At 46.9% G+C, this 13,654-nt stretch overlaps 1 protein-coding gene across 6 annotated transcripts in view; it reads left to right on the forward strand.

The window, feature by feature from the left end:
* LOC102932197 (collagen alpha-1(XXVII) chain B) overlaps positions 1 to 13,654 on the forward strand; it is a 299,945-nt gene that overhangs the window by 164,675 nt on the left and 121,616 nt on the right. For all 6 annotated transcript variants that reach the window (XR_006286160.1, XM_043530414.1, XM_043530416.1 and 3 more), the window contains 2 exons: positions 183 to 236; positions 7,034 to 7,078. Coding sequence is in view for 5 of the 6 variants with exons in the window: in XM_043530414.1 (XP_043386349.1) it covers positions 183 to 236; positions 7,034 to 7,078 (99 nt within the window). In the remaining variant the exon portion in view is untranslated. The remainder of the gene's footprint in view (positions 1 to 182; positions 237 to 7,033; positions 7,079 to 13,654) is intronic.

Raw genomic sequence — 13,654 nt, forward strand, 5'->3', positions numbered from 1 at the left:
ATCATAATCTTTAACTTCAGGCACCACAAGTGGCAGTCTGTCTGTGCTCAGACCTGCTTTGTAACCTGCTGGCTTTCAAAACACCGCTCTGAGCAAAACAGGAGTCGCATTAAGTTGTCTGTTTTCTTTTCTCAGTATGTGCCAATAACCAACATTTGTTTGTATTTGCCTCCCAATCTCAGGGTTTTCCTGGCGATTTTGGTGAACGAGGACCTCCAGGCATAGATGGGAACCCAGTAAGTTGCAAAGTCTTCAGTAGACTTTTTGCTTCTCTCTTGCTGCTCCATTTTACACCCTGTTGTACTATGTTGTGCTTTGTGCCTAGAATCTGAAGGAAGCTCTCTGCTGAAGCTGTCTTGGGAGTTCACAGGCAGCTGTCAGTCTGTTGTTTTAGATCCCTCTGAAAAGCCCTTCCATCTCTTACATAAACTGCTAGTTCCAGTGTTTCAGTTAAGAGGTCATTGTAGTGCCATCTGCATCCCATTTCCCTCTCTGCCCCCTCCATCGCTTCTCCTGCACCCCAGTCCTGTGGAGCACTTTCTTCCCATAGGGATATAATTGTAGGGAACTTAGCGTGGGTGTGAGGAATGATGTTGCTCTTAACTAGTGCTGAACTGGAGCCAGTTTGCACCGGTTCACTAGAACCAGTTGTTAAATTTAGAAGCCCTTTTAGAACTGGTTGTTCGCGAGGGACAACCGGTTCTAAAAGGGCTTCTAAATTTAACTGGCCAAAAGTGGCGCCTTAGGAACCGACTCCACAGGTGCTCCAGCCCTGGAGCACCCACGGGGAAAATTTGGTGGGTGCAGAGCACCCACCGGCAGCTCCCCGCCCCAGCCCCGGCCCCAGCTCACCTCACCTCCACTCCGCCTCCTCCCCTGAACGCGCCGCCCCACTCTGCTTCTCCACCCCTGCCCCCCCCCCCCCCCCCGCCCCGCGGCTTCCCGCGAATCAGCTGTTCGCATGGGAAGCCGGGGCGGGCTGAGAAGCAAGCGGCGGCTTCCCGCTCAGGCCCAGGGAGGCAGAGCGGAGGTGAGCTCTGGGGGGGGCGAGGAGGGCCGCCTGCGTTGCAGCAGGTAACCCCGGGGGGGGGGGACTGCTCCCCGCCCCAGCTCACCTCTGCCACCCTCGGCCTGAGTGTGAAGCCGTGGCCTGCTTCTCAGTCCTCCCCTGCTTCCCGCCGAACAGCTGATTTGCGGGAAGCCGGGGTGGGGTGGGGTGGGGGGGCGCGGAGAAGCAGAGCAGGGCGGTGCGTTTAGGGGAGGAGGTGGAGATGAGCTGGGGCCGGGTGCGGGGCGGGGAGCTGCCGGTGGGTGCTCTGCACACACCAAATTCTCCCTGTGGGTGCTCCAGCCCCAGAGCACCTAGGGAGTCGGTGCCTAAGGCGCCACTTTTGATGTGATCAGTGGGGGAGCAGCCGCTCCCCCGCCCCTAGGAGCCAGAGGGACCTGCCAGATGCTTCCTGGGAGCTGCCCCAGGTAAGCAGCGCCGGGACTCCCCACCTCGCCCCCCGGCAGGTGCCTCTGGCTCTTAGGGGTGGGGTGGGCACCCACTACAGTGGCCCACGAGACCCTCCTGCCCGGTTCTGGGGGCAGTCAGGGGACAGGGGAGGGGGGTGGATGGGGCAGGAGTCTGGGGGGGGGGACATCAAGGAACGCGGGGGGGTTGGATGGGGCAGGAGTCCCAGGGGGTGGGGGTGGGCAACGACCCCCTCGAGGGGTGAGGCGGGAACTTGTTAAGATTTTGGCAGCTCATCACTGCTCTTAACCGACTTGACATGCAACTGTCAATATTATCCTCCGTAACAGTTTGTGCTCTCTGGGCCTGATCTGAAGCTCGCTAAAGTCACTGAGTCAAGAGAGAGACTCCCTTTGATCTTGGGATCAGGGCCTATATAGGCCTCCAAGGAAAATTGGCCCCAAACTGGCAAGTGACATTTTGGCTTTTACAGCCACTCCTGGTTTCTCTCATTTTAAAATTCCAGGTTCCTCATTTGATCTGGTTTCACTTGGCCATTGCTGCTTGTGGGAACAGCTTGGGGGTTCTGGAAGGCTGTATGTTTAACAGCAGAGATATGAAGCAGGCAATTGGTTTGCTAAACTGTTTCAGAAAATGGTACATGCCCATTGTTATCTGTTCTGTCCTTGGAGTATCAGGGCAGGCATTCAGCAGCACTGATTCTCCTAAGCTTGTACTACAAGTGCAAGGGGTTGTTCTTCTAACAACCTCCTTTCTATTGCATCTCATTTGCCTGATGCTGGTAAATGAGCTAACACGCTGCCACATGTCTCCGGCCGTCGGATCATTAATAAATGTGTGTCTAGAGTACTTGGAGGAAGCTCTAAGATCCTCTCTCTTTTAAAGTGAATTTTAAATACCGGTTCAAAGGTGCCAAATTGCTAGCTCTGGAGCTTCTATCTATGGACCAGATACTGCACAGGAAATGACTTCACACCTCCCTACTCTTATGCCCAGCTCTGACCTGGAGCAAGTGTCTCCAGACCATTCAGTTCTTGGTCTCTCCTATATTTTCAAATTACCCTTACTGGGTTTTTAAGAAGTGGTCTTGTCCTGCTGAAATTGGACTGAGATCACCAATTCATTTCACATAGGCCACTGAACAACTGGATGTTGGTACTATTTAATCACTGTTCGAGCAGAGCAAAATAATTCATAAGAAATAAGGTATTCACCGCTTTTTTTCCTGCTCACAACATATTTCCTAGCAGATTGCAGACTTTCTCAAAAGTATTAGTTATTCATGGATGTCTTTGCCAGTTCTCCTTCCGATTTGTTTATGAACAGTTCTTGGTCAATCTTTCAAATACACACTGCACTGGTTATTTACACAAGTCACTGGTATTGTTTCTGTTCCCTGATTGGATGATTTGTATAAGTAACCCTTAAAGCGCACATTTTGAAATTTCCATTCAGCATAAAATTCAGTTTCTGCAAGCATTTTCTGCTAGTCAGGCTTGATTGCTCCAGCTTTAGTGCAAAGTGAAAACATAAGAGTCCCGAACGCAGTTGATTCAATGTTTTTGATTCCTAAAAAGTATTCTTGGAATTTTTTCCCCCACTGTTCAGTGAGCTCTAGCAACTCCTACATGGGCTAGGTTTGAGTCAATGACCTAGCAATGAAAGGCTATAGATATTACCAATCCTTTAAGACAACCAGTCCTTTAGGAAGGTCTGAGCTCCTGATGTATGTTCAGAGAGATTTTCTCTTTTCCAAGAACACACTTTTAAATTTCCAAGACATCGAAGGCCCATTCTGAAGATGTGTTTAAAAGCTGCTGAATGCCAACTCCCAAAGTATTAGAGAGATCCTAGGAAAGTAAATGTCCTCTCCATTTAATTCATCCAGAAGGATCACTCTGCTTTCATCTTATCAACGGCCTTTAAATATTAATGTGCCTCAGAGATTACGGAATGAAAACAGAATGTTTTGGCTTATTTGAAGGGAGGTTCATGAGGTCACGAGCAGAGTCACAGAAAAATTCCAGAAAGTCTGCGTGTGGAACACACAAATACGCCACGTTCGCTAGGTGAAACATGTGGCTAAATCACAGGCAGGCAGCTATGGGTCCTGAGCTGCCCCTTCCTGTGTCTGATCCACTGAGCTGCCTCAGCATCTGTACCATACTGTACTGTTCCTTTCTCTGCTGCTGCACGGGAATGACTGGCGCAGTCTGCGTCTCATCCTCTTTCCATTCATCTCATACAGTGAAAGGAGCTAGTCTACCACAAGTCTCCTCCTGCCAGCTTCCTGAGAACTGTTAAGCCATCACATTCCATATCCCCCACTCCCCTGATCTCTGGCCATTTAAATGAGTTGTAAAATCATAGGAACTGGACGTGGGAAACAATGATTAGCTCGCCTCATCTATCTCCTGACCCAGGGCTAGAGTCAAGCACCACAGGAGAGCATGGAGTCGGATTTCCAGGCTATGCACCTCTCTCTCTCATAAGCAGGAAATGATAATAAATCTGGGGAACTGTTAGTGGTCACGCTATTGTTGTGGATAACCTAGCCAGAAAAGATAAAGGTTGATGCAGCCAAGGCACCAGTGAAACCTCTGCTTTCCTTTCCTAGGGCAGGGAAAGGCTGGCATGCGTGACTAACCCACCACCCCCTCTCCTTCCCAAGCAGGAAAACCTTGTGGTATGTTTTGACAATTGGCTCCAGCCTCACTCAGTCCCTGGACACTAAAGTGCCCCTTCTCCTGAGGTATACTCACTGTGATATAGCTCGGGTATCCAATCGGTCACACCAGTAACAAGGAGCATAGAATAAAAATTAAACCCCCCATCCCTTACAGCAGGGGACATAGAATTCATCAGGAATCCAGAAAATGAGGTCGTACTTCTATTCCCTGGCTGGATAATATCGAGTATCTTTCATCTTGTAACTGAACCAGGCAAAAAGGGCTATGGCTACTGAACTTTTAAAGGAGACCTTATCCCAGAAGCTCCAATGATCCTGAAATCCCACCCAAGAGAACAAAGCTTTAACAGATGTCCAAAGTATGCAGGAAAGGAATTTACCATGAAAACCAATTTTAGGTTGGTTGGGATTAGTGTGTGTGTATGTGAAAAAGTCCTTTTCTCCATTTTCCGTAAAATAAACACATTTCCTTCCTCAGAATAGATCAGTACACTTAAGCAGGCAGGTAGGTCCTTCTTTCAACAAAGTTCACTTTCTCCACCAAACAAGCTCACAGTAAGCAGAAAAGTAATTGGCACCTTGCACTGTATTGGAAACCATTTAGGATTTTCTCTTAATTTTACAATAAAAGGGAGTTTTACTATATGGAACTATGTAAAAACGGCTTCCACCGCGCGCACATCATAGCCTGGGTAATTCTGTCTACTTTCTTTGATAGCCTATCTAGAGTTGGTGTATCTGATCCAACACAGATTATATAAAAAATTGCAATGTGGAAGGAGTATATTACTATTTTTGTATGAGAGTAGCTGCTAGAGGCTACAGGGATTGTGCTAAAGTCTGTACATGTGCATTGTAAGACCTAAAGATTTACAGTCTAAATATTTGCAGCAGAATTGAAGTGTTATTCCCATTTTCAGATGGAGAACTGAGGCACAGGGGGTTTAAGTATCTTGCCCAAAGTTACAAAGGGCCAGATTTTCAAAGGTATTTATGCACCTAAAGGTCCAAGGCAGGGAAGGTCATATCTTTTATTGGACTGACTTCTGTTGGTGAAAGAGACAAGCTTTTGAGCACTACATGATTCCAATGGGAGTTAGGCACCTAATCTGCTTAAGTGCTGAGTGAGATTTTTCAGAAGTGCCTGTCTGCTGCTTTAGGTGCCTAAATGCCTTTAAAAATCTGTCCCCTGGCAACTGCATGGTGGAGCTGGGAATTGAGCCCATATCTCCTGAGCGCCAGCCCAGTGCCTTAACCACAAACCTAGTCAGCGTCTCTGTTTTGCTAAATGGTTGGCTCTGTTACTGAGAGTCCAGTAAGAGTAGCTGGCTCTTTCCAAGGTTACCTGCACACAGGGCATCCACAGTGGATGATAAAGAGTAGAGGGCACAGAGTGAATAGGGAATCCTGTTGTTTTGGCACAGTCACACCAAAATGCATAGTTTACTGCCGATTGCCTATTTGAAACTATCAACCATATCTTCTATAACAATACCACCTCTGTGTGTGCCTGCGTCTGCCTCTGAGGTGTGCTAGGGAGGGCGGCATCTCTTACAACAATGTTTGCATCTGACTTTATTGCTGATTACTTGCTCCCTCTGAATAGGCTGGATCTACTAGAGAATACCATCCCTAGCACCCAGCCAGTAATGGGTGCTGCTTTCCACCGTGTTATTACAAACGAGTGTCTGGGAAGCGATAGCAGAATCCTAAAGGGATTCCTGCTAAAATGCTCTGGGTGCAAGGCCAGCCTCCCTTTGGAGAAGCTGCTGCAAGCAAAGCCCATTTCCTTTCTGGAAATGAAGAGTTACAAAACACTGTGGACTAGATTGGGGTCAGCAGCTGCATGAAGCAAGGGAAGAGGAGTTGAAAGGAGTCCCTTTCCCTCCTTCCCTGACACCTCCATGCAGAGACTGCCAGTACTGGACTGTCTCTAGAGCAGCCCTGTCCTGCCCTTTCCAGTAGTCAGCAGTGTTGACCCCCACCTGCAACGGGAGGTGCTACATGCTGTGCCCAGTCCCACTCCTCTTCTCGTCTGCGGGCCCCCATGCAGCAACTACTTAGCCCTGCATGCACAAGAGATCATGCTTCTTAGTAGCAACCTCCTCACTGGAGACAGCCCCAAAATGTGCCCAGATTGCAACCCTGTTTTCTTCCAGGTGGTCTTTTGTGACCGATTTCGTTGCACGATTGTTTCCATTTTACAGAGGGGCAAACTGAGTCACAGAGGTGCCATGACTTGCCTGACGTAACTCAGGAAGCTGGTGGCAGAGCTGGGGATGGAACCCAGATCTCCCAGCCCGAGTCGTGCCTTCACACCCTATTAGACGTCGCGGCCTGTAACCACTCGCCTCCCTGCCTGCGCTCCCCAGTGCTAAAGGAGCTGCTCCCATATCCTTCCCACCAAGCTCTGCTCATCCCTTTTAACTCCCCTTCCCTCCTTCCTTTTCCCTGGCTGCCCCCCCTTCCATCCCATCCTCTCTGTCCAGTTCCCTTCCTCCCCGGTTTTCCTTTCCCTTCTCATCTGCCACCCTTTCCCTGTCCTCCCTTCTCCTGCCCCTCCCCCTCAAACACCCAGTGAAACACTCCCTTTATCCTGCCTGCTCCTAGGAGGGGAAGCCAATCTCAGCGCATAACTGCGGGGACTGCAGGAGAACAACAAGTAGCCTTCTGTCTGAGGGTCTGCCCTCCTTCATTAACATGCTTTCTGAAGATGGAAGCTCTAGATTGCTCAGGCTGTTGGAATGGGGGGGCGGGTGCAAGGGGGAGGCTGGTCTTTTCCTTCAAGACCTTGAAACACTGAGCCACTTTTCAGCCTCTGTTTGTCTAAAAAGAGTCTGTAACGGTGTTGGTCTCTTTCCTTTTAGGGAGAATTGGGAGCCCTGGGTCCTCCTGGAGTTCATGGACTCATTGTAAGTATGAAAACAAATGGAGCTTTGGCTTCTGAGGGCTTTAACCCTTTCAGGGCACTGCAGTCACACACCATTTTTCTTCTTCCTCCTCCTCTTGTGAGGGATACTCAGGGGGATGTGACTCTTCTTTTTATGGGGGAGAGGAACTCTGGGGGGAGGTGCCAAAGTGGGATGAGGAAGTGGAGGTGATAATTTCAGGTATATAACTTTTTTAGGCACAAGGGAGTCCTTGAGAATTTAGCCCTGCGTGTCCTCTGTGACTTCTCCTTTTGGTGACATTTACCAGTCTGTTTCTTTAAAGATAGGATCATGCATTTATTCCTGGTAGGAGTCTGTTTTCTTCCTTAAAAACAGACCCTCTAACCAGCAATGCCAGGAAACTAAATTGTTTGATCAAGGAAGGATGCCTGGTTCCTGGACAGTGAAATTATTACATTCCCAAACGGCAGGGTACTCCTTCATGCAACTACCCTCCTCTCACAAACACATAGCTCAAATCTGCCCTCTGTTACACCCTCATTGACTTCAGCAGGGCATGAGCTGGTTTAACAGAGGGTGGTATTTTACCCACAAACCTTTGTGCGCTGAAGTGAGCATATGCCCTACGTGCTCTCTCTGCTCTTGGATTGGCACTTTTCCTTTTACTTTTTTAGGGCTGTGATTTTGTTTGGAGTCATTTCCCTCAATACACAAGAAGTGACAAGCTTTTTTATTATTGTTAAGATGACATTTGTTCGAAACAGAGTCCTCTTCGCTGATGGCTAGCTGTGAAATCTGCCGTGCAGATTATGAGCAGTTACAAATATCTCCTCATGCCTTGGGGTAATCGTTCATTGTATGACAGTAGCACGCAGACGGCTCAACTGAGATTGGGGCTGCATTATGCTAGGCGCTGCACAACACACAGTAAGGGACAGTCCTTGTCCCAAAAAGCTTACAATCTAAATAGACCAGACAGACAGAGCATGGGAGAAAGACAGTGTAATTATCCCCATTTTATAGATAGGGAACTGCAGTACAAGGACTCGCCTAGGGTTACAGAAGAACTGAACCCAGGTCTCCTGAGGTCCAGCCAGTACCGTTAACCACAAGAGAGGAAGCTTTTTGGAAGTTATGGGAAACCAAAGGACGTTACTGTGCGTGCCAGCACAAATGATGGACTTCATCCTGGTCCTATTGTGAGCCATCTTGATTGGCCTTGCTTCCAGTGCAGAAAGGCATTTCTTTCAAATGCTGGCTTTGGGTTGCTAAGGGTGCAGCCTTCAGTTTGCTTCTCTCTTCCCTACTCCTTCCTCTCCCTTCCCAATTGTTCTTTGAAAAGATACAATTTCTGGTGTATGAAGGACCTTTAGAACCACACACCTCCTCTGTATTCCCACAAACTGGCACTTCATTAAAGCAACTGAGGGGAGAGTCTGTCCAGTTGTGAATCAAAGAGAGGGGCATCACTTCCTAAGAGTTATTTGCTTCAAGACCAGTACCTTGAATGATGACATTTCTCCTTTCCAGAGAATAATTTTGTGCTCATGGTTTTTAAAGGGCACCAGTTTCTTCATAAGAATTTTCTCCTCCCATGACAAATATCTGTAATGTCTGGACAGCAAAGATGACTTCACAACTGTTTTCTCCAATTGTTCACCACTCCTGGCTCTTCGAACATCTTCAGCGAGAGCTTCGGTTGATGGACTCCGTCTGACTCCAGGCAATCTGGCTCTCAGGCAATCACAAAAGCTATATCCTTGATCGTCACTCATAAATGCTCCAAGCGCTCTCTTCAGATTGCATGGAGCTACTCCAGGTAAAAAAGGAGACCTATCCCACAGTGTAGGCCCATGTGAAATGACCTGAATCAGCCAGTCCTGGAGTACCTTGTGGCTGTCCAAGTCCACCAGGAGATTGTCTAAAGAAGGGCCCAGCATAGGAATAGAACCACATGTGAGATGATTTGAGTTCAGCAATGTGGCTGATAACTAGATCTAACTAAAATCCCCCTAGGAGTCTTTCTTTCCAATCTGGATTTCAAACACAGATGGTTCCTAGCACTCACTCTTCACCCTGTGCATCTGCCAAAATAGCCCTGCATTGTGCCCTGGAGAGTGCAGGAAACTTACATGAAGATAACTTGGCAGTGGAGCAGGTCAAAGCTGCGATCCCTATGTAAGTAGGAGCTGTGTTTAGGCTTGGCCATGTTACTGTCCCTTCACTAGCACCTGGTCTCCTTAAAGCGTGCGCTCCCTCTGGCAGGGGTTGTTGAAATAATTGGGCCTGCCAATTTGCCCTAATTGTGAACTCAGTTGGGAGGAGTAAGTGAAAGTTCATGGAATGTCACAATAAACTAGGACAACAAATGTTGATGGGAAAAGGTGCAAAAGTGAGATGGAATGACTGAATTAGTCCAAACAAAAAGGCCTACTGATATAATTCAAGGACTGTGTTAAGATAATGCCTGGTAAATAAGAAAGTGTCAGACCAAGAATCGATTAAACAAATTTGGTGTGTCAGAAATTAGGCTTGTTGGTGGACAAAATAATGAGGGGATGGGCTATTCCACCCATCCCTCCCCTTTTGGGGTCCCCAAAAAGAGACTTTAGAGGGAAAAGCTGGCTATCATGATGCTGTCTGACTGAAAGATGAGAGATCGGGAAGGAGCAAGCTTCACCCTCATGGCTACCATCTCCTGGGATCCCAGGCTTTCTTCACCCTAATCCTGAAAGATGTCTTGACCAGACCAGGCCATAGAGAGGCAGCCAAATGACACGGCCACCTCCTCCAGCTCCTGCTAAATCCCAGCCAACACCTTGGATGTGAGACTTTGTCCCTGTTCCCCTACCAACACCCCATGAGTCCTTTTTCCTTCCTCACCTTATTTCTTCTCTTTCCTGGCTCCTTTTTTTCTTCTGTTTAATAAGAGTTTGGCTCAGCTGGCCAAGACTGCATATTTTTCTGCGCTGCTGTGAGCCTGTGACCCGAAACGCAGCTAAATGCAATGCCCTAAACAGCCTGACAAGTTTGCCTGGTCTCGGAGTAGCTGATAAGACTGTACGCTCGTCCTGGATATTTTCCAGCAGTGAGGTTGCAGGTGAAAGTCAACACCAGAGACAGAAGGTGAATTTTCAATCTTTGCTGTTCTCTCCTCTCCCCTTGTGTGTCTGTCTGTCTGGTTTTGTCTTCTGAGGAAGTGGGGATTGGACTTGAACAACAACAGCTCCAGCCCATTTCAACAAACTTTTTCCCCGAAAAGGACAGTTATTACCATCTTTGATACCATCTAAAAGATTGTCAAACAAGGGGGCTTTTCTGTCTAAAAACTCTCCAGCTAAACGGGAAGAGAACAAGGGATGCTGTTACAAAGAAAACCTTATTTAATCACATACATTTCAAATGCTTTAGCTCCTTTTCCTTCTCTTTCTGTATCTTTAATAAAAGGTTATAAAGATTTTTAATGGTGAGTTTGGCATGGTACACGCAGCCTGAGGTCTCTGTATTCTAAACCCTGAACCTTGTTTAACACTATTTAGCATTGGACAGTGACTGGGTTATGTTAACACATAAGTCTGATTATGTTTGGGGGCATTATGATTATGAGTTATGTTTGATTTTTGGGGCCTCTTTGTTCCATCTAAATTAATACAACAGGGTCTGTGACTTAGCTGAATTTGAACCGTGCATGTCACTTCTTTGCTTTGAAAGCACATAGTTCCTACTTTAGGTTTCTAAAACCCCAGAAAGAGCGACCCACTCCACAAAGGCAAATCTAGGCAGTTTCCATTGGAAAAATCAACACGTTCACACTAGACAATGGTAAGGGATTGTTCTCCCGGCATCCAAGGAGGCTGCTACCATTCAGGCAGTTCTGGGAAACAGGGTCTCCAAAGGGTGGGAGTTTTTCTGGGGGAGAAGTTCTCTCTTGCATGCATCTGCAGGCAGAGGAGAGCTCTCTTGATGTCACAGTACTTGCAGAGGATGAATTGCTTCAGCTCTGTATATAAAATATGAGGAGAGAAGTGAGTTCTTTCTTCGCCCACTTTGTGCAAGGGAGCTTGAGCTAGACATGTTTCCGAGGGGCCTGTAATAATCCTCCAGGAGCAGCTGGTTCAGAGAGTGGGTGAGTTATAGGAAACCCTTAGTAAGGCTGACCTAGGAGGGGGCCTCCCAACCTCTTTCCACTCCACCTCATCCCCGTCTCCTTATCATCCCTCCATCCTCCCTGCCACACACAGTAAGAAAGGGGGAGATGGTGGATCTCCTCTACCCCCATCTCCTCTCTCTTCTCAGCTGGTGGCAAGAGGCTCTTTTCCTAGACCAGGGTCAGCAATCTGACTAGGCATGGCTAGGACAGCTTCCTTAAGATGACATCAATTGTTGGGTTCATGCACTGCGTGTCTTGAAGCCCACATAACTTCACCCTGCCAAACTCCATGCAGTAGTTTACTCCTGTCCCAGTTCTGAATGCTCAGAGGGCCACGGCCCCATTTTCCAGTGGCTTCCGAGCTCCCTGCAGGGGTTTTTTGCTTTGCTGTTCGAAGGCTGAAGAGCAGAATTAGTTGTAACTGGAGCCTCCTACTTTCGTAATTAACCGTGTGGGTGAGCACTAAGTAAATGTGTTCCTACAAGAAGCCTTTATGCTGGAAGGTATGAAAAGGGGATCTGTTTTAATACAGCCTCAGCTCAGCACTCACAGTGAGTCTGCAGCCACATGACCTCCTGTTATAGAAATATTCCTCCAGCAAAGGCTTCCCTGTTTATTTACACATTACAGGAGAGCTTGGTGCACTGTATCACTGGCTCCCTTCATGGGGGAGAGAGCAATCAGAAGCCTGTTTGAATACAGACCTGTGAAAGCTTTTTATTTTAATAACATGAACTCTAGCGTCTTTTCTAGCCTGACGCATTAGTGCTACAAGGGTAAAGAGTCCTCACCATAGCAGAATTTCCAGGCGGTTGGGGTATGCCTTTCCCTGACTTTTTTTTTATCCTTCCCCATCTCCTAGTCCTTCTCTCTCCCATCCACAGATGACAGAAATCAGAGTCGATAGAACTCCAGCATCCTTGCATGTTGCTTTCCTTGCTGGATCCGTGATTGTTTCAATATCCTTTTTTAAAAGCCTCATAAAGCTCCGCTTGAGCCAGAGAAACAACATCAAGCTCTTGAGGACTAAAATACTGTTCCTAAATCTCTGTGGTGATGAGCAGCTCCAGCAAAAATAAACCAACTTTGACCGGTGCTGAGAAAGTTGCCATCAGCATCTTCCAAGGAACCAGCAAAGGTGTAGCTGTTTCCTCCTGAGAAAGGGAAGAGTACAGCAGAACCTCAGAGTTACAAACTGACCAGTCAACCACACACCTCATTTGCTACTGGAAGTACACAATCAGGCAGCAGCAGAGATGACAAAAAAGAAAAAAAGAAAAGCAAATACAGTACTGGACTGTGTTAAACATAAGCTACGAAAAAAAGGGAAAGCAGCATTTTTTCTTCTGCATAGTAAAGTTTCAAAGCTGGATAAAGTCATTGTTCAGTTGTAAACTTTTGAAAGAACCCTAACGTTTTGTTCAGTTACGAGCACCTCGAGTATGGAGGTTGTTTGTAACTCTGAGGTTCCATAGGAAAAAAGAGAAATGGAGTCTGAGTGAGCTTTCACCTCTTCCTTTTGTATGCACAAATACATGTCTGTAGTGACCGAACTGGAGGTGGAAAATATCCCTTTGGAGTTAGTATTGCAGTGCTAGCCATATGGCTCTAGCTCTAAGTCAGCCCTCTGCAGAGAGCACCTGTGAAATTCAGTTAATAGTACATGAACTGGTATGTTTACTAGACACCAGAGCAGACAAAGTATAATTAAAGTGTGTGTTCTTTCGACCTCATTCATGTGGCTCATGTAATGGTTTAGTGCCACAGATAATGGAAGAGGAAAATCCATCGCTATTCAAGAACTAAAGAGAATGGGAGAAATTCTGATCCAGAAATCTGACTAAATATGAATCTGGTGCATCTCAGATGAGCTGTAAGATGTACCTCTATGCCCAACCGTTCCCAGTGATTAAACTTTGGTTTCTTAGCAGACTTGTGAAGCTGCAGGCGGCAGCAGCCATGGGCGCATGGTGCTATGTCTCAATTTAAACCCTGTAACTTTCCCAATTGTGATACCAATGACTGCCAAATAAATGCTTGTAATAATATGATAGAAAATAGCAGCCCTGGGAATGTGCCTTTATACTAGCACTGAAAAAATGCCTCCTCAGCAGAATGTTAGTGTAAATTAAAGTTCTGAATTAACCCAGCCATTTCTCCTCTGGAGTTTAAATGGTTTGCAAAATGCAAATGGTTTGAAAACTACTTTTTAAAACAATGCCAAAGACAGACTTGTAAATAAACCTCAATCCAGGATTCAAATACAAAGATGTTATTGAATTAAAAGATGAACAGATTGTTTCAACCTCTGAGGGAGCATTAGGGATTCAGATAGATTGCTATCCGCAAGGAGGGCTCAGGTTTGAAATGTTGGATGCGACAGGAATCAGAGGACCACTTTCTAACTTAACAGGAGCCAGCCATTGTCTCCTCTGCTCTGGGTAGCT

Source organism: Chelonia mydas, chromosome 16, assembly GCF_015237465.2.
Source record: "Chelonia mydas isolate rCheMyd1 chromosome 16, rCheMyd1.pri.v2, whole genome shotgun sequence".
NCBI classification, from domain to species: Eukaryota; Metazoa; Chordata; order Testudines; family Cheloniidae; genus Chelonia; species Chelonia mydas.